Consider the following 26,805-nt stretch of genomic DNA (forward strand, 5'->3'; position numbering starts at 1 on the left):
TATATTTTGAAATTTCATTTTGACTTACTCAGATTTCTTTTCACAAGTCTTAGATGACTCTTCTATTTTTTTCTCCAGTTCCAACACAAGTTCCTCTTTGCTCAAAAGGGTTTGCTGTGTCTGAATCAGTTCTTCTATTACTGTTTTTAACCTGTAAGACATAGATTTCAGAAACCCATGTTGTGAATACACAATCGGAACACTGTAATTTTTCTCCTGAAGATGAAAAGGACTCTTTAAATTATCTTATTCCGTGCTTGGTGATCTTTTTTTGTAGATACACCTTATATTATGTTATCAACCCATATTATTACAGATCCCATACTAGGCTCTGTCTATATACAAGGTTACAGAATGATCTGCTGCCAACAGGCTCTCCTATCAAAAAATTATCTTCCAGAACATGTGATGAGTTCTGTGAATTAATGCCTTCCTAATATATTGCTAATTCATGAGATACTTTATGAAAGACAAAAGCTTTCCAACTCCTGAAGTACATGTTAAATAAACACACAGAATCAGTAGCTGGGATGTATTCATTTTTAGAAATAACAAAAATACAAGTTGACACTTCTCTTATAAGAGTGATCTGTATATTTCTCTCTACAATTAACTTTTTTAAAGGCTTACAACCTTCGGTAATGGTTAATTCAAAGGAAAGATAAAACTTGTACAGTAACACTCAATACTAACAGAGAAGAGCTTATTGCATATTAAAACCATTACTGACACTGCAATTATGCTGGCAAACATTCTAGTAACCAAAAAGTCAACAAATGTACAATAACATTTGCACTCTGAACAACATAGAAAAACAGCTCACATAATGATGATTTCTAAAATGTGTATCAAAGTATGTTTGTTGACTTCAAGCAATTGTTAAGCCAGGAGAAAAACTGTTTAAATAAATAAATAAATATGCGTACCTCACTTTTTTGTCAGCATTCACCTACCCTTTAACTACCTTACTCTGCTTCCCCTGTATTTTCAAGCCCAATTGCAATTAAAAAGTTATTGAAGAGTGGAAAAAAAGCAAAATACATATAGTACTTATCACCACAGAGATATACTGCCCAAAATCATTCCAGACTGGGGAGTGGCACAGAAGGTCAACTGAGAGTAATTTACATGGACTGTAGATATCTAGGAGCCACGTTCCATGTCCATATATATCAAACTGAATTATTTGATTCTAAACATTGAATTAGCTCTCTCTCCTCCTGATATATTTTATACAATGTTGATTAAACATATTCTTCATTCAGACAGTCCTGGATCTTATCTTGGAAGACTTAAATTACTATAAAAAAGCCATATAGTGAACGATAAAAGTTTATTTCCCAAATGAACAAGCATTTGCATGTGTTTATTTCGAGATAAGGGAAATACTTAAAACATTTCTCTCAAAGTAATATGCCTCCCCACAGCTCCCTTTTGAATAAACATTTTTACTGGTTTTAAGTTATCACAATCTGTATGCCGAACTTCTCAGAAATGACAATTTTCTAACACTGCGCCTCCAATTTAATATCAACTAACATTTTTTCTTTTCATACCTTGCTAAAAAAGTAATTACCAATTTTGTAACTGCACATATTGCTTTTTTGATCAGCTTTCTAATAAAAATTTTAATCAACATTGTATTGGCTTAACAACTGATTTACAGGTAGCGGATGTTACATGTAATGATCAAGCACCAACATTCAAGAAATTAAAACCAAATTAATAAGATTGTTCATCACTGGAAGGTATGAGTGTATACATGTCGAAACAACATATTAAACTATTTCACCATTTCAAAAATATCACATTTTATATTGCAGCACCAGATTTCAAAAATATCAGGTTTTATATTGCAGCACCAGATTGAAACAGAAAGTTGATGTAGTTCTCAAAAACATCTGAGATACTTTAGGATGTTTGTATTTATCTTAGAGAAAAAAAACCAACAAAGCAACCATATACACACTAAACTAGCTTGTCTCCTTGTATTCAAGCTCTATTTTTTCTTTTAAAGAATAATTTTCATTCAACTGGCTAGAACTGACATCTCTGCATCTGCCTTGTATCATCCTGGTTGTGGTTTGTCAAAGGAAGTTTCTTATGGCCTTGTATTTGCCTCCTGGATAAAATTAGTTTACAAAAGGGGTTTTATTACTAACCAGTTAGTCACTATAATCCTTATTAGCTTTAACAATCACAGAATCCCAAGCTGTCAGGTTTCAATGGTGTGAGAACATATAAAATGAGACCAAAAACAACCTAGAAAGCAAACATCTTCAAACTAGGTTCTGGCTACCTGGAAAGCTGCTTTTCATATTTCTTTAGCCATTAGCACAATTCTGCCTCAAATATCAGTAACAATAAATGCTTGTGCTTACAGAATTTATATTTCAGAAGATATTTTAAAGTAATTTGGATATTAATTCATATGCCCACTGATCAACACTTACTTCATTGTTTGCCTCCTCTGAGTTTTTAATGCATGCATCTTCAAAGTATAAACTTTTATTCTGTTATGCTTTTCAGAGTATCTCAATATTAGTGACAGTCATCAACATTTATCAGGAGACACCATACCTCTTTCATTACTTAGAACGGTTATCTAGTCAACACTGACTTTTAACTATGTCCCTCTGTCAAAACTTTATTTATAAATGTAAACTTACTTAAAAATGTAAAAGTGAGCCAGATTTCTCATTGTATTTCCTTAAAATATATTTTATGAAAACCTTTAAACAGTAATGTATGTAAAGCTCTCATTCTTCTCTCACATACTCAATAAAACAACTGATTCAACCAAAAATTATTGATTCTGAATCAAAATACATCTTTGAATCTATTAAAAGTCTGTGAAATAAATCCACTATGTGTACTAGATTTATTATATTTGGTAGATCCTGAAGGTAGTTCTCCTCTGCAGAAACATGACATAGTACTTTGAAGATGCAAGGCCATGTTCTCAATACTAAAGATCAACAGTCAAATTTCTGTTTTTTCAGCACATACAAAATGGATTTTTAAAAAGTCATCATCTATGGATAAAGGATATAATATACTTATCTTACTTGTGAATTTCTAGTCACACATAGTAAGCAGATGCAAATACTTGTGGGGTTTTTTTCGCTGTAGTGGTTTTAAAGCAAGACTGTAACAAAATATACCTAAAATGCAGTTAACAAGGCATATGAGCAAAGGCAGTAACAGAGAACTAAGCACTCCTAAAAGAAAGGGTTCTCATCCACACTAAAAAGCAATTTTAAAAAAAGGACAAAAAAAGATAAAAATAAACAGTTTTTACAGTGCCAGGAGCTAGTAGAGCTTCACAAAAATCTGCATTGCTTAATATGTTCATAATAATCCAAATAAAAGGACAGTTTAAAAACTGAAAACCAATGCTGACTGCACAATGTTATTTGAGGTAGGGCAAAGAGGCTGAACGTGAAGAATACAAAAGGATTATTCTGGACCTTATGATACTCAATAACTGGACTGTCGTTTAGAAGACCAATTTCAATGCATGTCGAAATAGCCAAATACACAGGAGGAAAAACAATCCAAAGCTTTATTTATGTAGTGAATGGCTCTAAGCTGACCATTACCACTCAGAAATGACATCTTGGAATTAAAGTAGATGATTCCATGAAAACACTGGCTTGAAACACTGCAGTGGTCAAAAAATCAAACAGAAAGATTGTCTAGGATTTTTTAAAAATAAAGCAGAACAAGAACACAGGAAACCTCAGTACGCCTCTCTCTAAACTATGCATCTGGATTACCTGTGCAATTCTGGTCATTTATCTCAATACCAATACAGTAACCTTGAAAACGTTCAAATAAAGATGGCAAGCTTGATAAAGGCTATGAGTAAGTTTTGTGGAAGGACAGACTAAAGCTAAAGATGGCCCTGAAAAAGAGATCACAGAGTAGGAGTATGACAGAAGTTTACAATAACATAGGTGGTAGGGAACAGATTGCTCCTATTCTCTTGCAAAACAAGAGTTTAAGAGCTGTAAAATGAAACTAAGTAGCAGCAGGTTCACATAATATGAAGTTAATCTCTGCAATTCCTTGACCAAAAATTCTGTGGACAACAGAAACTTGTACATACTGAAACTGACTGACAAATTCACAAAAGAAAAGTATCTCCAAGACTATGATAAAATATCTCTAAGGCTACTATAAACAAGTACTACATCTGTCTCAAAACATTTCTAAGCTGAAAATTATGCGAGATTGAGAGATCATTCTGAGGAAACAGCACTGCATGATCATCCTATTCTTCTTCTCCTCCCTAGACTTTTCTCTGTTGGCTAATGTAAGAGAGAAGAAAGTTTATTAGGTCAATCTTTGGTCTGACCTAATATACTTAAACTTTTTTGCTCAGAGTCCTAAATGTATACCAGAAAGCAAACACCTTAAAGACAGCAACACTTAAAAGAGCTATTTGATTGCTGTTCCAAAAATAATATCACACCATAAAATTTCACGCTGAAATTCACAGAGGAATTTAAAGTGGGTGAATATAAGATTTGTAACATGACACACTCAAAATTGTATTGAAAATGTATATATGTAGCCAAATACGCAGACACACATTTCTAAACAGAAATATGTATTTCATCAGAACAATTTACTAGAAAAGCAGTATTTCATCTCTTTCACTTAGACATGTTGATGTCTTATTTCTAAACAATGGGATACAGAAGACAAGCCAAACAAGAAGTTCTTTCTCTTGTTGAACTATGGAAGGCAGAATCTTTGAAAAATTGTAATACTTTATTGAAAAGGGAGATTTGGTATATATATTTTTCCTCTTACCATGCTGAAGTATATCTAGATGTACAACATTTACACAGTTTAAGCAGGACTAATCTCAATTTAGTAATGATGCAGAATGTATTATAAATAGAAACATGTTTAAAGGGAAGGGAGAGCCTTTAATTATCGAGCGATCCTTTCATAAAACAGATGAAACTGCTTCAGGACAAAGAAGTCTGACAAAAGAGTCTCAAACTTCATATGAAAAAGGTTATTTCAATACCTATTAAGGAATAAATTTACAAAAAGTAATCAGATTGCACAGGAAAAAAGACAGGATGATTTATGACCTTGAAAACGAATTAATCTGGAGACTCTGTCATGTTGAGAAAACACAGGGATTAGAATAATCTACAGAAGTCACTGCAATGTGTTTACATTTAAAATACCTCACTGCTATTAAGACTCACTACAATTTTGGTTTCAGAAAAGCATACAAGAAATAAGGATCCTAATTTGATTAAACAGATGAAAATTTTTTAAAAGCTTAAAAAAACCCCACAACACACCACTGGTATCTTATTTGGATCAGTTATGCTTTCTAAAGGGAAAAAAACTTCAAATAAGTCAAACACAGGCTGAAATACAGTAGAGACAACAAAAACATCATCAACCAATGAAATTCTGAATTTTCCATTTTAAATTGCTATGATCAATACAAGAAAATTTAAATGTACAATTAATAGTTCCAATCTCACAAGTGACTGCTTCGGACCACTTTATGTCAAAAGTTGAGGCTGATAATATAACAAGAACATAATAAACTCAGCAGAAGATTTGTTGCCCAGTAACAAATGATTAAAGGTGAAGTTGGTAAAAGTAATGAAAAGATTTAACTAGGCAATATATTAACAAAATACATAGAGAGGTAGTTTATCACCTTGAATAGCTAAAAGCTCCATGAAATGCAATACAACAGCTACACCTGTGTTAGTAAATTAATGTATTTTAAAGGTTATAATAATGAATAAGAATTTCCTTTGGAAAATGAAAGCAAACACTTACAGAACAAGCAAAAATTAATATATTCATGAAAATTTTCTGCACGGCAATTTAAATCACTGACTATATCACTGTACTCTGTAGTTTCATCAAAAGATTTCAGTATTTTTCCTAGAGCACTGAATGGGGAAGCACATTTGGGAAGATGAATCATTATGTTTTCAAGGAGGATTCATGATGGATTTGGGGCATTGTATAAATTAAATGACAAGGAGAGGAACATATATTGAAAATGCTGACAAGTGTTTGGGGGAACAGGGGAGGAGTATTTTGTGCAAAGGAACAACAAAACCAGCATGGGAAAGAGGCTATAGCGTGAAAATATTATTTTTTAGAAACTGGACCTTAAAAATGAGGACACAGCTATGCGATGATCTGAGTGAGCCTAGATACAATGTATAACAGCACTTCCAAAGGATGAAAGGTTTGTAAAGAAAGACTTACGTTACTTGTAAACTTTCTGCTGTTAGATTATTCCACATTATCTCATTAGCTTGAAGGTTTTCATTTTCTTCTAGTAAAGACGTATCAAACTCTATTTCTTGTTCAACAACTTCTGATGACCTAATTTAAGTAAATAAATGTTATATTTTCAAAATTAACACGTATCTTTGAGTAGATCATAAAGCAAATCATTATGTTTTGAATTATTTTAATAACTGGAATATATAGTTAAAATTACATATGAAATAAAAGGAAAGGTAGCAACTGGATACATATTCTTTTTCCTTTGAATAAAAAACATAGTCTTAAAATCATACCAGATAATAAAATGGCATACAATTCTTTGAATCAAGATCACAGCATAACCAAGGTTCTCAAGGGTTATCAATGTGAATGGGTCCACTCTTAGCCGATCCTGTTATAAATCTGCACGTGACAATTATCATTCACACACAACAACAAAAAAGGTAATGCAAGAAGTCTTAGGACTTTTTCTGTACATACTAATACAGAGTTACAGTTCAATAAATGGCAAATACAGTTCATTTTTAAAGTAAAAAAACTTCTTGCATTATCTGCATACTCTGTAGTCTCAGGCATTGCTCAACCTGCAATAACTACAGAGTATACAGAGGTACCTAGAATTCACTTTAAACTAGAATTTGGACAATAAGAGAAGTAAAGCAGAGAAACTTAGTTTAGCCCAGAATGCAAACTGCATCCAAATAAACAGTAAATTAGCTCACACTGAATCTGGACTGTCATGTATAGTCTGCTGTCACCACCAAAGTTATAGGTCTTCATATGTAATAACAGTAACTGGAATTTTGTTTTTCTAGACCCAGCCAAAAAGATGAATGGATGGTTAAAGAAACAGTCAGGTTAAAAACCTGACTTTCAGTCAGCTTTCCATACATGCAAGTAGAACAATTTTCAAACTAGGATAAAGCTTTACAAGTAACAATGTAAAAGGAATCAAACAGAAACAAATTCAACTCTGATCACTTAAGCAGTGTTGCAGTTTAATGCAGGGTTTTCTCAAAGAAGAAACATGAACATGCACACTAAGATGAAAATGTATACCTGTGAGTATCTATGAAGTCATTATACTCAGAGTTAGGGTCTATCTGTTCAACTGAGGTCTGGATCTCTTTATGGACATTCACAATCTCTTCTGTTACAAGACTGGTGATCTGGCTATACTCATCCAAGATTCCTTTTCTAGAGAGGAAAAAAAATTCTAGTGTATAACATGGCACTGAAGGCATAAATGGCATTGAAGATGCTTCAAACTTTCAATTTACTGTTTCTACAAACTCTTGTTGCAACTGGCTAAAAAGGGAAAAATAAGTCAGTACGTTACTCGAAGTAACAGATCAACTGTGGCCTTTTCTTTACAGATTGGCTATGAGTGAGAAGTCTCTAAGACCATGCTAATTGTATTGATTTCAGTGCATCTACACACAGATTAGCTAAACTAAAAACTGTAGATATAACAAGGAAAAAGAATGTATACAGCTCATTGATAACGCTCTTCTTCACAAAGGACTTATCATGTTTGTTATAGCCTACAGTAAAGCTTTTTATGTTCTGACTGACAAAACAATTATATTCTGGTATAAGGCAAAACAAGTCACAAAATAGTGTGCATTTCCTTTAAAAACAGGTTTCCTTTATTGTTTTAACTATCTTCTTTCATAGATTTATTTTATGATTTGTCATTCAGACAAAGATAAGCATAAATCACAAGTTCGCGTATATTTACAAAGAGAAACAAAATCAAGCAAGAATTTCCTATAAGAAAGTACAAGCCATCCAGCCTTGTCTTTACCTGCTTCTGAGAGTGGGAAAACCCAAGTGAATAGTGAATGGTAAAAGAATAGGTGATATTGTGTCACTACTCTTAATAGCATCCAGTGACACATCCTTAGAACACCGTCCTATTCTCTTTAACTTTTAGCTTTCCATAAATGAACCCTCGTAACAATTTCCATTTCATTTTTATCTTTGACAAACTTGATAGCTTGCCAGGCTCTGAAGGATGGTGAGCTTTCTTAAAATACTGATGAATTTTGGCCAGCCCAGAGGAACATGAAGATTAAAAAGCATCAATAGATTTTTCCTGGATAAGATCTCAAGTTATGTTTACTCTGTAAAAAAAGTTATGCGATTGGATTTTTTCAATGCTTTTTCTGAGGAGAAAACAGACAAGGGAAGGCATTGAATCTTGCCTTGCCCATGAACAACATGTGTGAAAAGGTTCCAGGAAACAGTTCAAAGAGTGTGGCAAAAAGATAGGTGAATGTCAACTACAGCAATGCCATATTGAAGAGAAAGGGAATCTATGTCAATTCCAAAAAACCCAACCAAACAAACAAACAAAACCCACCAACACCACCACCCCCAACCATTAGCAATGTTAATCTACAGTTCTTCAAGTTTACCGAACAAGTTCATCTGCAAAATCAGGATTATAAAGGAAGTATGTTTCACAGAGATGGCCACACCAAGCTGTACACCTGAAGTCACCACCTCTTTTTGTATAACAAAGATACTAGAAAGGACTAATTTTCCAATATATTCAGATCTCATAAAAAATGTCTATGTAGAGACAAAAATATTTTTTCACAGGGTTTTACTCCAGACATAGCAAAGGTGAGCAGGTTCAATAGCTTCTCATTCAATCATAAAATTCTTCAGTGAATTATCATAGCTTACAATTCTGAAAAATCACCTTAATTACAGCACACAAATTTAACTGTAGCCTTTTGTTGTGATTTTACATACAAAATTAAGATTAAAAGGACTGTACAGAGACTACTACAAAGGTCTACTTCATTTCAATACCTGCACCAGAATCAAAGGAATTAATATGATTCTGCATAGGGCAGTTAATGGTGTCTGTACTATGTAAGCATGTAAAGCATGAAATCCCCAACTCTCCCTCACTTCCTGTGTGCTGAAGTCAAGATGAACATAGACTTCAGAGAAGGTAAGAAAATGAGTTAAAGAAGAGTGCCTCACATCTAAATGAACAATACCTACAAAAAAAAGTAACTGCCCTTTCTTTTAGGCTAAGTGACTTAAATAACACCCCAGAAAAAGACCTACAGAATGGACTCCCTAATCAATTCCTGTTCTTCAGGAAAGACAAAGGGGCAGCACGGTGGTTACAAACCAGAAAAGAGGGCTTAAATTTCTCATTGTCTGTTCTCAGAGATCATCAGTTTGCACATCTGTAATGATGTAAAAAATAACCTTTCAAGAAAAACGTAATTGTATTTTTAAGGTTGTATTCCTTACAGTGAGATCAGGTTTATAGGATCCTGTTACTTCTCCCACACATATGATTAACCATGCAGCTGCTTGGCCCTCCTCCACAATGACTTTCAAGACAGTTGGCCAGTTTAAACCAAATTTGTTGCTGGTGGAATTTCGTAAAAATAAGGCTACCAGAGAGGCAACAAACTTGCCGTAGTATAGCAGCTGAAGGACAAAGCACAAGCTCAGCTATAAACACTGTAGTTAATCTGTAAAATTTTACAGTTTTATGAGGAGATGGTGTCTTGCTAGAATGTGTAAGTAACCACGCAAAACTACTGTCTGCATTATTTGGATAGGCTTTTCTACGGACAATTATTGTCAATTGAATGATGAAAACATCTTTTTTCATTATCCCTTGATATACAATGAATTAATCACAGTTTATTATGTTCAAATAATCCTAAAACTTCATTAGAATACTACATGTATAAAATTCCGCAAGTTAAAACTACATAAGAATATATCTTACAGGGCTTTAATCATTTCTTCTTGCATTTTCTGTAGTGAATCAAGTAACAGAGGAAGCGTAGTATCATAATATTGGTGCTGATGTAACTGTGCTCCTTTCAGTGCCAACACATACTGATTATGCAACATATGAAGCTTCATAGTGGCTTTATCACACCGATCTTTGGCTTTCTCAGTCTCCTTTCCTAAGAGAAAACAAAAAAAAGAAAAATGCACATGGTGATTTAAAAGTATACAAACTCGTAGATGACATGAAACTAGTAGATTTACAAGTTTGCACATTTTTCTACAGTAGTCTTTTCAAGGTACTTCTCTGAAGAAGGTAAATTCTGACCGTTTTAAGGTCATTAGTAAGACTAAAATGTCTTGGTTTCCTAATTAAAAGATTAAGTAAGAAAAAACTGCTATATTTTCTTTGAGCAGAAATGTGATAATTCTTTACCTAAAAGTATTTGAAAACCACTATCTACACAGACAAAAAAGTAACTATGAAGAATAAAGAACAAAACTCATACACGACTATCACAAAGCTAATCTTTTATTTGCCTCAGAGCAAATACATAGTTTTTAATGGAGAAAGAGATGTCCTACTAGGTCAGATCCATGACTCATTAAAAATCTGTCATTTATTGTGAGCAAAAATTTACTGCATCTCTTCCCAATAAAGCAATGATGCAGTCTATATGTGAGTAGCTGAACTCTCACACTACTTCTCCTGTCCAAAATGGGCAGCTTCTCTACTACAACTTAACATTTCCTTAGCACTGTCGGTATCATGATCTGGACATTGGCTCTAGAATCTCAGCTCTACACTGTTAGAGACTAGAAGTTGTCACTTTCATGCTGACAACACCAGTTCAAAGGCAGAACAGAAGCTTGACAGCAGACCTTGAAAAGCTGAAATTGTGTCATATGACGAATACACAAAGGACAGTGAACTCCAATAAATTAAAGTACAGAAACATGTTAAAGCACATCCAAAAAAAGCTGAGGGAAAAACTTGTAAAACAGTAACAAACACTCTTTCATATACATTGGAGTCAGCAAGCTTGTCAGAAGATGGAAAGGACAGTCACTGTATAAAAGGAGCTGGCAGGAAAAGAAAACACGATTTTTTTGCATCTGTGTTCATTAAGAAAGACCTTCAGAGATTTCCAAGCTGAAATGTCTCTGTGAAAGAGTCAATGAGTCTCTTCTGAGATGTCAGGAGAGGTTAGAGAAGAAATGAAATAAAAAGAAACTATGAGAACTGGATGGTGTTTAGCTTTGGAACTTTAAAGGAACTTCAGAAAGTTTTAGCTGAAATATTATGACTACTTTTTACAGGAGGAAGTAGGCACTCAATGGAGTGCCCCAGGCATATCAGTTGAGTCCTGATACATGAGGTGATAAAGATGATGATGAAGACAGTGTCTGAGGGAAGCAAATAGGGGAACCAAATGTGAAGAACTGGGAAAAAACCTTAAGATGTACTGATTAAATTACAAAATGGTAAATTATAGTGTGAACATTTATAGAGATGCATATGGGGAAAAACTATTCAAGCTTAGTAATCTGTTTTAAGCTTACTGAATGCACTCAGGAATGAGATCTTGGTGTTAGTACAGAAAGATTGATGGAAATCTTAACTCAGTATTCAGCAGCTGTTGAACAAAGATGTTAATTAGCAAAGGACTACACAGCATTATTATGTCACTGACTAAATCCACATGAAACAGTACACAGTTCTTTCACCTCAAGGAGGACATACTTGAAATGAAAAAGGGTTAGAGAAGGCATCAAGCATCAGAAAGGTAAGAAACACAAGGAATCCAGAATGAATGACTAAAATGAGAACTCCTGAAGCACTGGGAAACTGAGGAGCAACATGTGAGATGGGACACACAGTTAACAACCTCTTCCCAACCTCTTTCAATGTAATCACTGTAAGGCATTATATGGAAATAGTATATACTTTGTTAAAAACAATGGACATTCTTCTTCAACTAGCTTGTAGGTAACCTATGCAATCTTTTGGTCAAAGTTATCGTAAGCATGAAAAACTTAGGTGGTTTAATAGTGAATGGATATGTGTACACAAAAAAAAAAATCTTGAAGAGCAACTAAGAACTAAGAGAGACAGCACTTCTAACTCAGGAACTCCCTAGGTAACAAATTACCATGCAGTTGAGACAGCTGCCTATCTGTTTCTCCTCAAAGGGCTCCCTAGACATTTGCTACCTCACCACCATCAGCTACATTTTAAACACAGAGTAATAAAAATTACTTTAAAAGTGTATTATGTCTGTCATTTAATTGAAAACAATCTAACTGCTGACCTAATTTTATATGTGAAAGGAACCAACTTCTTACACTATAGTTTAGCTAAATGAACAAAGTTATTCTGCACAACAAAGACAAAACACATCTCCAGAGCTGCCACCAGAGAAGTATTTTTCATTTAGGTATGAATGAAACAATCCACTTTAAACATTTCTGTAAAACTATTTTGGAGATACAACAAAGTCAACTGTCTCTGAAACTTTTGTCAGACATAACAGGTTTTATCCTTGGCAAACAATCAAAACTTCATGGGAAGACTGTATTTTTTTTTTATTTCCCCCAAACATAAAAACATTGCATTATTTATTTCTAAATTAAATATAGATCATTTGGAGGAAAAATAAAAATCCAACACATCACGCCCAGAATAACATCCCAGAAGTTATGATACCACCAAACGTGCATGTCTGACACCAGTGTACCAATATAATGGGATGGTATACAATCCCATTTTCACATCTGCCTCAAGGACTAAATTCATTCTCTATATACATTATTCTTCAGCAGAACACCTCAATTAATTTCAGAATAAACTGAAGTATCATACATTCTTAGTTTCTAAATACAGTAGGCTACAGTGTCAACCTGGTCGCCTGCACACCAGGACATATACACTATAAGGTCTTTCTGGAGAATGTGAACATAGGGAAATAACAGAAGGTGACTGAAGAAGGTTAAGAGGGGAAGAGGTCAAGTACTAGTTACAGTGTAGGGACCGGATGAAAGAGGAGAGGACGAGGCAGCTGGAAGTCAGAGCTGCAAGCACCAAGCTTTGCTTGCCCTGGCCCATTCCCTTGGGAGATACAATGGCCAGGGAAACAGAAAGAGGGAGACAAGGTGCTAGCAGAGGGAGAAATGCTGGATTATTTCTTGGGTTTATTGTATGTTTGGCCACTCCTACTCAAACATGCCCTAGATTATGTAACCCAAAATTATCTCCATATGTCATCATTTAAGAGCTTAAAACCTACAACTTCTCCATGCACGTCTTGAAAATACATCCCCTATCAGCTTTCAGCTTAGCAAAAATCAGCGTATGTCAAACTATACCGTGTACCATCAGTATAGGCTTCTGACCTATGGACAACAACAAACAGCCTTCAGCAGTTAAACTAAACTGAAAATTTACATTAAAAATTATACATAACTAGATGCTTATCAATGCCATCTCTCTTTCAGAAACCTCATTCACGGCTAAACTATCCCATTTTCCCATCTGCCTTGACGACTAAATTCCTTTCCTATACATTATTCCTCGGCAGAACACCTCAACTAATTGTAAAATAAATCAAATTATCACATACACTCAACTTTTAAATACAACCTTTGGACCTATAATTAATACAACACAGCTACAGTATTATTTCCATATTGTAATCTATTTTTTAAAGCAGCAAAATGCAGTGAGGCGGAGTACACAGTTGTTCTACATATCAATTAGCACACAGGAAAACATCCAATTTTCTTTATCTGTATAATGAATTTCATAAATAGATCTAATTATAATTCTACTGCCATCAGTTGTTGACAAAACTGTATCATGTTTATAGAACCTGACTGTGTACACAATATGTCACGCCATAATATTATGAAGCTTGCAAAATTCAATTATGAAAGTTTGACATTTGCGAAGTAAAGGCTGGCATTCTTTTAAAACATTCTATAGTTGAGTACTTCAATTTCTAATAAAAACTCTTTTAAGATTTTACTAAATAGAGTACAACAGAGCCATCCAGAAAAAAAAATGTTTTAGGGTATTTTCTATTAAAAAGGCAGATTTGCTACTCCAAAGTTCTTACAATCGTAAGTATTAGTCTCTTGTAGCCTAATATTCACCTAGAATGGCAGAACAGAAACTGGACAGGACAACCAGCTGAGAGCAACTGAGAAAAATTTCAGGTCATAGTGTTCACTTCATCTTTTTTTTAAATAAGCATCCGTATGATGATGAGAGAGACATGTATTTGACAGATGGACCACTTGCTGGATAAGGAATTGGCTGGACAGTCACACTCAAAAGAGTTGCGGTCAATGGCTCAATGTCCAAGTGGAGACCAGGGACAACTGGCATTCCTCAGGGGTCGGTACTGGGACCGGCGCTGTTTAACATCTTTGTCAGGGACACGGACAGTGGGATTGAGTGCTCCCTCAGCAACTTTGCCAACAATACGAAGCTGTGTGGTGCAGTTGACATGCTGGAGAAAAGGGATGCCATCCAGAGGGACCCTGACAGGCTTGAGAAGTGGGCCCCTCCGAACATCATGAAGTTCAACAAGGCCAAGTGCAAGGTCTTGCACATGGGTTGGGGCAATTGCAAGCACAAATACGGGCTGGACAATGAGTGGATTGAGGGCAGCCCTGAGCAGGATGTGGGGGTGTTGGTTGACGAGAAGCTCAACACAACCCAGCAGTGTGCATCTGCAGGCCAGAAAGCCAACCATATCCTGGGCTGCCTCAAAAGAAGTGTGGCCAGCAGGTCAAGGGAGGTGATTCTTCCCCTCTGCTCAGAGGGCTGTGCACCTCTCCTATGAATACAGGCCAAGAGAGTTGGGGTTGTTCAGCCTGGAGAAGAGAAGGCTCCAGGGAGACCTTACAGCAGCCTTCCAGTACCTAAAGGGGGCCTACAAGAAAGCCCGAGAGGGACTTTTTACAAGGACATGTAGTGATAGGACAAGAGGTAACGGCTTTTAACTGGAAGAGGGTAGATTTAGATTAGATGTAAAGAAGAAGTTCTTGACTGTGAGAGTGGTGAGGCACTGGAACAGGCTGCTCAGAGAGGTTGTGGGTGCCCCATCCCTGGAAGCGTTCAAGGCCAGGTTGGATAGGGCTTTGAGCAACCTGATGTAGTAGAAGGTATCCCTGCCCATGGCAGGGGGGTTGGAGCTAGATGGTCTTTAAGGTCCTTTCCAACCCAAACCATTCTATGATACTATGTACAGTGCAATTGCCTCAGAGAAACTGACTTTCAGAAAATAAGTATTACAAATACAGAAAATTTTCATACATATTTTGGATTAAAAAGAAATAACCATACTGAAGAGCTCAGGTTTTTACCTCCATAAAACTTCTCCTGGTTGGTCAAAAATTGTAAGTCAAGGCTCATATCCCCTTATGTTGTTCACTACATTTAGTTATCACTGATTTAATAAAAATTAACACTTGTAAGGTCTTCAAATTGGCATTATAGATTTTGATGTATTATTCAAACAACAAAATTCTGCCTCTGTGGAATACAGCATAAAGCACCCACTAATTCACCCAGGACAAGGATCCACCTCCTGAAGGTTACCTGTAGTGTGACATTTAAGACTCAAGCCAAGATTTGGTACAAGCTTAGCTGTTCAAATTTCAAATCCAGCTTCACGATAGCATTTGTTACCCAAATGACTGAGGCCTACATCTACTGCTGTTTCTGCAAAATCCAGTTAAGCTGCTTTAGTTACAGCCCTTCAGATAAATCTTATGGGCAAGGAAATGCCCAAAGGACAAAATAATTTTCTTAAAGATCTATTCTTTTCAAAGAGAAACAACATACAGTAAAAAATCTCAGGTTTAACTAAAATGAAATACAAAGCTTTCCCATCAAAATTAAAACAAACATTATGGATTGGTTAACTACAGAAAGATGTTACAAAGAATTTGAAACTGAATGCAGTAAGAAATTGCCTCTTTATGTCTACATTGTATATCAGCTGCTAGCAAAAAAGCTCAACAGTATACTTCAATGGATACATGCTACCATAAGCCCTGAACTTATTTCATTGCAAATGTAACAATCAGTCTTTCAACTCAGACAAAACCCTATACCAATGATATCCCACTCTACAGAAAGATTGTATTTTTTCCTCTCAGTGTTGCTTTGCAACAATGGTAAGAAAAACTGCCTAGAAGACCTCCCTTTAGTATCACTTATTAAGCTCTTTGTTCTTAAGTTTGCTTTGTTTTTATTTGATTTGTTTCTTTGGGACCTTTGAGGACATGAAAGAAGAAAAAAAAAAAAGAATAAAAACTTGAGAAAACACAGAAAGCTAAAAACTTGCCAACGTCTAAGCATGTGTTCGTGCCTGAGATGCACTCACAAATTTTTGCATTTTTAAGTGTTTGCTCTTAAAAGACAGTAAGTATCATAATTGCTTTTTGAGGAGGCATAACTGAAATACTGAATAGTTTGTGAAAACAACATAAATCTGTCAGAGTTAGGCACATTTTGGAATGTCTAAAATTAGAAAGAATTTCTTGTCCAATTTTCATAAATATCAGAAAAAGGCTGTCTGGAGTCCCATGTTACAATATTTCATGAAGGACTGCCCCTTGCCTCTCACTCTTGGTAACTTCAGTGATACCGATACGTATGACCTTCAGCCATTAAGAAGTTATGATGAACTGTTCATAAAAGAGGGAATAGAGATCGTTGTAAAGGCTTAGCTCACAACAGATGAATTAACTTCCTGGATTTATAACTCCTGGCATTGAAATGTGACCTTTGGCTTCAGTGCAGAGAATGCTGTCCCATGAAGAAACACTAATAAAGATAACGTCCATCTGACAAAGGAGAATATCATTCTATTACAAAAGTTCAAGTTTTGACAATGAATTTAATTTAGTTTAAAAAGCAGGCAGAGACACACCTGACTGCCAATAGAAACAGTGAGAAGCCTTAAATATGCTAGAACTGTGGAAACAGAAAAGCAGCAGAATTACAGGACAAACAAAATGAAAATTAGAGTGGCAATCTGAAGATCTACACGAGTAATAGTGGGGAAGAAAATCTTTATACATAAATAAAACTATGACTAACAATGCCAAAGAAACTTGGAGGACAAGAACATATGTCAATAAATCACTTAACTGCCTCTGTGGTTCAGGAAGTGCAAGAAGCAAAACCACACAAATTTCTGGGCAAATACAGGGAAAAACACCAGAGGCAATGTTATAATAAATGTTGGTACCAATGACACTGCCAGGGGAAACCTGGGCAATATCAAAAGTGACTACAGAGCTCTGAATGCAGCCATCAAGGTCATGGAGGCCCAGTTGGTGTCCTCCTCAATCCTGTCAGTGAGGAGAAAGGGCAGGGGAGGAAGGCACTGACAGTACAGGTCAATAAGTAGCTGTGGAGCTGTTGTTGGTGACATGGTTCTGGGTTCTACAACCATGGGACCCTGTTTGCAGACCAGTGTCTGCTTGGGAGATGGGAAGCACCTTACTAAGCAGGGTAAAACTATTTTTGCCAATAGGATGGTTGACCTCATTGGGAAGACTTTAAACTAGGAAACACAGGGGAGGAAGAGGTTGACCCGCAGTCCTGAGAGAGCAACGGATGAGACTGCTGAGCAAAGGGCATGGCATAGCGTGACGAGAAGGGATCATAAAGTAAACAAAATGGGGTTGGCTGGGGTCACCTCCAGCACCTGCATGTGGGCAAGGAGGTTCCTACAAGGCACCTCTGTGGAAAAAATCTCCCCAAATCCTCTCCAGAAACTCAACATGCTGGGGTGCCATGCTTAAGTGCCTGTATACTACTGCAAGCAGCATAGAGAATACACATAGTGAGTTAGTGATCTGTGTGCAGTTGCAGGGCTACGATCTTGTTGGGATCATGGAGGCATGGTGGAATGGCTCCCATTACTGGAGTGTGACAATGGAGAGATACAGGCTCTTAGGAAAGACAGACCAAGAAGACAGGGAGAGGGAGTTCCCCTTTTTATGACAGAGCAGCTGGAGAGCATGGAGCTCTGCCTAGGAATAGATGAGGAGTCAACAAAGAGCTTATAGGTTTGGATTAAAGAGAGGACATGCAAGGTCCCAGGAGAAGCCAAGAAGCTTGGTTTCACAGGTGTTATAATTTCCTGTATTGTAACCTCACTAGAGTATTACAGCATTTGATTTCAGGAAATTTTAAAATGGAAAAAAAAAAAAAAAAAAGGAGGAGTACCAGGGCTTTTGCTTTTCTATTTTTTCTTTTTCCAAATGAAGCAACAATCCTCCTCTGAGAAAACATGCAAACATGCAGCATATACTAATGTTTCAGACAGAAAAAAACATTTCTTCCTTGGTTTGCTTTAGAATCTTTTATTTTTGTAAATATCAGCACTAAAGTATAAAGTCGTCAATGCATATAGTGATCTATTAGACATTTCCCAATGCCTATGATAGCAGTTTTTCAAATAATTTCCCAGAACTGCATTTATCTTTTCATCTACATATTTTTCAGCATTTTCAATAACAGAGGCAATTTCTGAATGTTTTGCTGTCTCCACATTTGTTTATCAATAACAAACCTCCCATATAGTCACTTCCTTATTTATTTCAACTCTGGAGACACACATTTTTACAGACCATTACTTCATTGTGCCTGGAAAAGAATATTCCTTTATATTAGTTTTTTTGCATTATTCTAGTGAACACAGGCTTTGTAGTCCTGAATGAGATGACCAAAGCTTTCAAAAAGATCTTCTTCTAACAATGTTTTTTTTTTAAAGCAATAAAATATTTTTACATTAAAGAAACCTAAAGCTCAACTTAAATCTGCTTCCACAGACTGGTAAGTGGAGGGAATACTAGTGGGACCCCAGCACAATCTTTGTCTTAAGCAAATTTTGATAAGGACTAAGCACTTCTTAAATTAAAGCAAGTAATTTTAAAACCTAGATATGACAGAAAAAAAGACTACCCTTACAGTGATATATCAAGCCACTGTAACTATGTATATTCAAGGTAATGGATTCCTAATACTGAAGAATATGTTACACAATTTACAGTGAATTCTTGAGAAAAATTTGTTGCCCCCTGCTTTTGGAGGCAACCCTCTAACTTCTCCATTTCTTCTATTAAGCATTTCCTCATAGTTTGTTCAATTCCCCAAGTCTTCATCACTGATTAGAAAACACATAGCTTGTAGAACTTGCTTTATAACTGCTTATTCTGTACTACCCATTTAAACTATTTTGGGACCTTCCTGACCCAAGTTATCTGCTTGAACTCAGTATTTCATATAATGCTAGGCATGTCTAAATACCACAGATTATTATGAAAATTACTTCCTCATATCATAGTTCTTATTGATGCCAAGAAAACCAACACTGACACAACTTTTACCCAGTGATACAACTTTTGAAGTATTCTGTTTCCCATGCTGAGCCTGGCTTCACTTCCCTAAGACTAGACTAGACTACAATATTTCAGTTGGAAGGGACCTAAAACCATCACCTAGTCCAACTGCCTGACCCCTTCAGGGCTGACCAAAAGTTAAAGCATGTTTTGAAGGGCATTGTCCAAATGCCTCTTAAACACCGACAGGCTTGGGGCATCAACCACCTCCTCTAGGAAGACTGTTCCAGTGCTTGACCACTCTCCCAGTAAAGAAATGCTTCCTCATGTCCAGTCTAAACCTCCCCTGGCACAGCTTTGAGCCATTCCCATGTGACCTGTCACTGGATCCCAGGGAGAAGAGCTCAGCACCTCCCTCTCCACTTCCCCTTCTCAGGAAGCTGTAGAGAGCAATGGGGTCGCCCCTCAGCCTCCTTTTCTCCAAACTAGACAAACCCAAAGTCCTTGTCCACTCCTCACAGGACTTGCCTTCCTGCCCTTCCACCACCTTGGTCACGCTCCTCTGGATGCATTCAAGGACCTTCACACCCTTCTTAAATTGTGGGGCCCAGAACTGCATGCGGTAGTCAAGGTGAGGCTGCACCAATGCTAAATAAAGCAGGATAATCCCCTCTTTTGAACAGCTGGTTATCCTGTGTTTGATGTACCCCGGGACGTGGTTTGCCCTCTTGGCTGCCAGGGCACACTGCTGACTCATGCTGAGCCTGCTGTCAACCAGCACCCCAGATCCCTTTCTGCAGGGCTGCTCCACAGCCACTCCTCTCCCAAGTTACACTTGTGTCCAGAAGTTAGGAGACTTTAAAAATAATTTATACCAATCTACAAAGTACTTTTTATAGAAACTGCTACATCTAAACTAGCATGGCTTTGAATGTTAGTTCTGTCTCAGGAAGCAGACTCTGAAATTTAGTGAGTGACCAGCCTTATCATCACTCTCCAAGTAAAGAGATGCAAATGCAGTGCTCTTAATTAACATAGGTTTCATAAGACCAAAATCACTAAGACAGACATAAAGATAGGATCTTGGCTTTTAATCTCCAAGGGCTTTTTTCCCTTTACGTCTTGCAAGAGGCTTACATGAACGTGTTTCTTCAACAAATAAAAACACCCACTCCCTCCTCCACTCAGCTTACTTCTGAGAAGAGGATGAGAAGTTTTTCCCAAACTTTATTCAACAAATTAATGACTGCAAATAACAAATAGTTTTCTAATGAGAAAAAACTATTTCTATATACTTAGAGATTTCAAATTTACAAAATACCAGACCTAAACTTCTGATTTAAGAATTAGTTCAACATTAAGCAGATAACTTAAGATAAACAAATAACATAGTATAAAAATAGCAAAAATTAAAGTGCAATCTTTTGAACTGCTGTCAGATGTTTGAGCTAATAAGCACCACTAGTAAATTCTCTCAGACCTGAGTGCTGGTCTGTGAGGATTGAGGAGAACATATCCTGGGGCTGCATGTCCATGCTGAGTGGGAGCAATATGCCCAAGCTGGTCCCACACTCCACAAGAAGTCACCAAGATCTCTTGGCTCTGCACTCCCCAGGCTTTGCTGCTCTAGAAGCTATATTTTACACACATGAAACAACCTTAGCCATTACAAGCATTGATAGTGTCTATGAGTTGAAATGCTTACAATAGCGTATTAATTTGAAAACCATCCAGCCTGCTGACGTCTGTAAGACAGACCAGTTCATCCTGTGTTACTTGTTTTGTCCCAACAATGTGAGAGTTTCAGTCAAAAATAAACTCAGAAAACACCCTACTAGGAGTTTCCCTGATCTCAGGAACAACTAAAGGCAACACATGCCACCAGGAAATGTAGTAGTATAATCACAATTTTACAGGCATCTTAGAACGATGTGCCAGCCACCTAATAAAAGTATTTTCTGCCACTCAGCTATTACAAAGAATAGTAGGATGATAATTTGATTTAATGAAAGCTTTTTCAACAGCTTCCTTATTTATCATAGATACAGCCTATGCTGTCCTGCAACTTCAATATGTACCACATTAGTCACATCAGTTCTGAAGTATTAAATCACAAGAGTTGCAGGGATCAGAAAACATTCTTCCAGCAGATGCAATGTTGTATAATGTGCTAGGTGTACTGTTAATATTTCTAGTCTCCTCTAAATCACAACATTGTCAGGGAACACAAGCCAGCCTAGGGAAATCTGTAGCAGCATAAAATGAAATTACGAAATTAAATACTTAGAATCAATATATTTTTGCTTTACTATTTACTATTTGTTAAATTGTTAAGCATTAATAATACTTTTCAAATTTTTTTGTAAAAGAGGCAAAGAGAAAATTATTGTTTATGATTTCATGTACGCATCATTTCCTTATTTAAGCTTTTTTTATATAGCAATAAGTAGTGTTTAATCAAAAAATTCAAGGATGAAAACATCAGCAACACCCCCCCCGGAGACATTCTGAACTGCACTTAATAAAGATGCACAATTCGGCAGAAACAAAAATAATTGTGGAAACAGCAAACTTAAGCGGAAGCAGTTACTGATCCAACCAAATGAGATTCAAACTGTAGCGAGCTATCACACTTGATACCTACAACTGTTCTACAATTTCTATTTTGTGTTCTTTACCCATTATTTATGAAACTTTTTTTTAGAAGCTTTGTGACTTGTTCTTTAGCCAAACAATGTCTTTCTCATTTGGCATAAATTTTGTTTTGATGCGTTTTCCTGCAGCAGCACCATCAACTTGCCACACTCTATTTACCTTGTTACTCAGCATCACTGATGTCAGCACAGCATTGTAGGCTCAGAGTTGTACACATCTGTGAGTGTTATTTTGGACCCTTGTTGTAAGAAGTCTACACCATTTTTGTCAGTATCACACATCCAAAAGGTTTCAGAGGGCTGTCCATTTCATTATCTAAATTTTTATCTTGCATTTTGCTCCAATGACCACAGTATGCACTATGACCCAGCACACCCTGATGCCCCAATTCTGCAAAGGAATATGCTGTGCATTCCCAGTACATACTACTTTTTTTTTTCCCCTGAAGTTTACCAATCCAGAAGAGACTATTGGAATCAATTTGTCCATAGTCCCAGTTGCTGAAGTATGCCTCATTAGAGATGCAGTGGGGTAGTTCAGCTTGCTGACTTCATCCCCTCTCAGCTTGCTTTCTCTCACCATACATTAAAAGAACGTAAGAATTAAGGACTGAAAAAAAAGCAAAAATATCAAACAAGTAACACCAACCAGACTGCCTGACACCTGGGGTCTCCATGCCCAAGAACCAGCAACCAGGCTGCATTTGTGATTCCCATGGTAATCACTGGTCCAGAAAGGAGTAGCAACGAATGACTAAATGGGGTAATGGCTAGAACAAACAAGATAAATTAGTCACTTCTGATTGAGACAGCATGCAGACAATAGTGGCCACAACAGGGCAGCGCAATCCATCCTAAGGACCAAGTGGCAGCCAAAGCTCAGTGGTGCACCCTCTGCAACACAGCTGTCCCACTGCTTACACCATGCCCAAGCAGAAGCAGTGCTAGCAGAGAGTTCCCCAGCACAGCTCCTGAGCCAGTATCTCAGAAACTTTCACCTTTCTTCAGATCTGGAGAGCACAAAGCCTTCCATGATGAAGCTCCTGCATACTTTAGAAAGCAGTTCCCTTTTCCTCACTACAAAACTATCAAAAAATTCCTACCAGCTGCCTTCACATTGCCCTAACACAAATAAAACCTGTAACTAACCGGTATCATTATTCAGTGCTTAACCCTTCTCTTATTCCTCTTTCCACAGGCCCTCTTGGTGTTTTCAGAAAGTGAAAACAGCTGTAACCCTGCATTAGGGCATCAACATGTTGATTCAAAGTGATTGTTCCATTAGCTGGTGTAAAGTAAAACACACAGTAATTCAAGTTTACCTGAGAATACTTTGTGACTGCAGACAAACTTAAAAACAACTACCACTGCAGAAGATCACTTTCCACTGTTTGTAACTTTGCCAGGCTTTACTCTTTTCAGTTAATATCCTCTACTGTGTGTGTTTAGCCCAGACTTTAATACCAGTTTTAACAACTCAACCAAACACCAGGGAAATAATTCTCCTCCCAAACTAGAGAGCCACTCGTACCTCTTTCACTAGCAGTTGTAGTAAACTTACTCTCTCACTAGAAGATGGCTTTGCTATTCCAAAACAAAACAAAACAGTCACTAAATTTCAAAATCACTACACTTCCAAAACAGAGAAATTTCAGCAGTCATTCCTTTGTGTGACTTGCATTCTATTCCTGTTTTCCATGTTACATACTATATGCTCCCATGTTAAGTAGTTACTTGGGGATAAACTAAGCAACAAAATTAAAGTTATATGTAGAAAACAGCTGGGGAACTGGATGAAATGAACAACTGAGTATGTATTTACATTAAGTGAATACAAACATCAGTAAAAGGAAAAAAAAAAAAGGTGAAGCTAAACAGTGCTAAGTATAACTTCTCTTATCCCATGCTGTTCTGTCATTTACATATCAGCTACCGCTCCAAATTTTAGACAAAGTTGGAAAGAAACAATCTTTATCTCAGCTACTATATGATACTGATAGCTACAATATTGCACTGTGAATTCTAGTACAACAGAACCAAGGACATTAACTGTCATTTTAGGCAGCCATACAAAAACTTGAAGATGAATCTTGGAATTATATTTACATATTGCCATCCAATTAATTTTCTCTGAAGAAAGAAAAAAATCTTAGAAAGGCACATAAGGACAATTACTACCAAGATACTTCAATACATCATAGACCAAAGGCTCTTTTATCTGATCATTAGCACAAATGAAGAGGAATCAAAATCCATGCAGTTTGGACACATCATTCCCCAAAATTCTTAAAAATATCACAGTGTGCAAATGAATTCTTTTCCTCTTTTGCTAAAGGCTGACAAAGGTCAGATCCTTTATACTGTCAAGAACTGATGGTGATGCTACTGCAGCAACCGTAATAGGTCACAGGATGCAAGGAGGCTGCAGCTACAATGTGGATGAGATGGAGTTGCAACCCACTTACCACTGTTAACAGTTCATTTAAACAATTTTACATTTCAAATACATCCACTTAAGGAATAATAGAAGAACTTAAAAGGATTACCATTTATATTAAAAGAAGGGCTATGCCTTATCTTAAGATTTTTTAAAAAGAGTACTACCAAGTACACATGATCACAATTAGCCTGTCTTACTTAAGATACTAAATAAGCTTTTATATTTAATAGAGTTGCTCAAAATAAAAACATTACCGTATTCCACTGTATGAGTTTTAGCAAGTTTGAAAATGGCACTAACAAATAGACGAAGTTAACACAAGTCAGTCATACCTTTAGCCACAGCTTCTTTATACTTTTCTTTGGCAGAATTTACTTCTTTTATTAGTTGTCTATAGCTAGATTTTAGTTTCTCTAGTTCTGTCTTTGTGACCTTTAAGAAAACAGAAATATAAAAAGTATTAAAAATACTTACCCTCAACATATAAAAAACCTCATAGCATTAGTGAAAGAGAATTAAACAGGGTTATTTTCCAAAATAAGGATGTTACTACCACTTTCCATTGCCTTGAGATAATCTTAATAGGATATTACATGGTGTAAAAATCAAAATCAAAAAATGTGTCAAATGAAGTAAGAGGCTAAAACAGCAATCCCCATCCACACCAGTGTAATGAAAAATACATTTAGAAAATCCAGCTAATCACAAACACTATTTCATTTCAGTGACAAAGAAAAAAACACACCAAAAAGATGCTTAATAAATTATACTAGATGAAAAAGTTCTATGCATTGGAAAGACACTTTTTAGAACAAAAAAAACAACAAAAAAAGGCAAGATAGAAGAATTTTTAGATATTACAGTTTGTACAAATGGCTTAGAAACAGCAACTGTGCATGAACCAATCTATCTGTTGTAAGACTTAAATCCCTAAAAAGGAAAAGTCTCTTCTATCCCCAACTTCGATTCACTGTGTGAAAAAAATAGTGCACTGTTCAGAAATAATCACAAATCATGAATTTGAAAGAAAAAGCTGATAACAAACCAGCCCCTACAATACCAAAAAGGTGGCATACACAGTAAGAAAAAGTAAAAAAAAAAACTGACAAAAAGAAAAATACACTCACAATGAGAAATCATGGAAGAGGAATTTAATTTAATGGAAGTGCTCCCCTTGATGAATGTGCACAAAAGGAAGTCCGTTCCTCTTGCAGCTGGCATGAGGAAGGCTGGAGTTCACAATTCTCCTTTTTGTCATGAGGCAAGCCCTAGACACCACTACTTTAACCCTCAATAACAACATCTGGAAACTTAATGGAATTCCTCAAAGAGCCAACAAGGTGCTATCTACAGTTTCTATTTCTGGGCCAAATTTGCAAAGATTTAAAGGCAGGAACTTTTCTCCACATCAGTCCCATATTCTCATCTCCTATTCCTACAGATTGTAAATTATACTCACAACTGTTGTTATTATAGACTAATAGAGGTGATACAGGAAAAAATAACTTTATGACAAACTTGTATTATAAAGACACCACAAGAAATGGAGAAAAAGATGAAATTAGGAAGCAGTGAACACAATTAAGACATAAATAACGAGGAACTGCTTCTTTTACAGAAACCTGGAAAATAAAAGGTAAGCCGGCCACTAGTATTAAGAAACCTTTGTAATAATTGTAAAATATATTTTACTGATTCTGTGTTCTTCCAACAGACAAGAACAAAACCAACAGCACCTCTGTCCTCAAATAACAATTAAGGAACTAAGATGGTCAGGATTATCTTAAAGCCAGTTTTTATATCAAAAAGTCTTGCCCATCTAACTAGCATAGTATTGTACTTTTTTCCCTCAAATTTCATGAAGAAAAATATCCAACATCTTAATGGGAATTGGAATAAATCTGCAAGGTACAAGTTTTACTATATTTGTGTAAAAGACATGGTAATTCACTGTCCTTTAGAATTTTATCAAAAAGATTCCTCACTGTAGAGGTGTCTAGAATAAGAAAGGATGACATATATGCATTTCACCTAAACAAAAACACTTTTTTTTTTTTTGCCAGTATATCCTAAAGATATGAACTGCACAGACACTGATCTTCACAAGGTTTGGATAATGTCGTGGGAAATAATAAGTATTTTGCTTCTGTGTGTAACAAAAGCAGAAATAATACCACAGAACACGAGAAGTATTTTGGATTTCTGGGAACCGTTCTGTAAGTGCTCCAGTGACACAAACCTTTGAACAAACAATGTCAGCTAACAATGAAAGAACATATC

General features: G+C 36.2%; 1 protein-coding gene across 17 annotated transcripts in view; it reads right to left on the bottom strand.

Annotated features, from left to right (window-relative positions):
- FER (FER tyrosine kinase) overlaps window positions 1–26,805 on the bottom strand; it is a 196,723-nt gene that overhangs the window by 144,701 nt on the left and 25,217 nt on the right. For all 17 annotated transcript variants that reach the window (XM_049795612.1, XM_049795617.1, XM_049795618.1 and 14 more), the window contains 5 exons: window positions 24,858–24,957; window positions 10,061–10,244; window positions 7,351–7,488; window positions 6,268–6,387; window positions 29–151 (listed from right to left, as the gene is read on the bottom strand). In XM_049795612.1, coding sequence (XP_049651569.1) covers window positions 29–151; window positions 6,268–6,387; window positions 7,351–7,488; window positions 10,061–10,244; window positions 24,858–24,957 — 665 coding nt within the window. The remainder of the gene's footprint in view (window positions 1–28; window positions 152–6,267; window positions 6,388–7,350; window positions 7,489–10,060; window positions 10,245–24,857; window positions 24,958–26,805) is intronic.

This window comes from Accipiter gentilis, chromosome Z (genome assembly GCF_929443795.1).
Source record: "Accipiter gentilis chromosome Z, bAccGen1.1, whole genome shotgun sequence".
In the NCBI taxonomy this organism is placed as follows: domain Eukaryota; kingdom Metazoa; phylum Chordata; class Aves; order Accipitriformes; family Accipitridae; genus Astur; species Astur gentilis.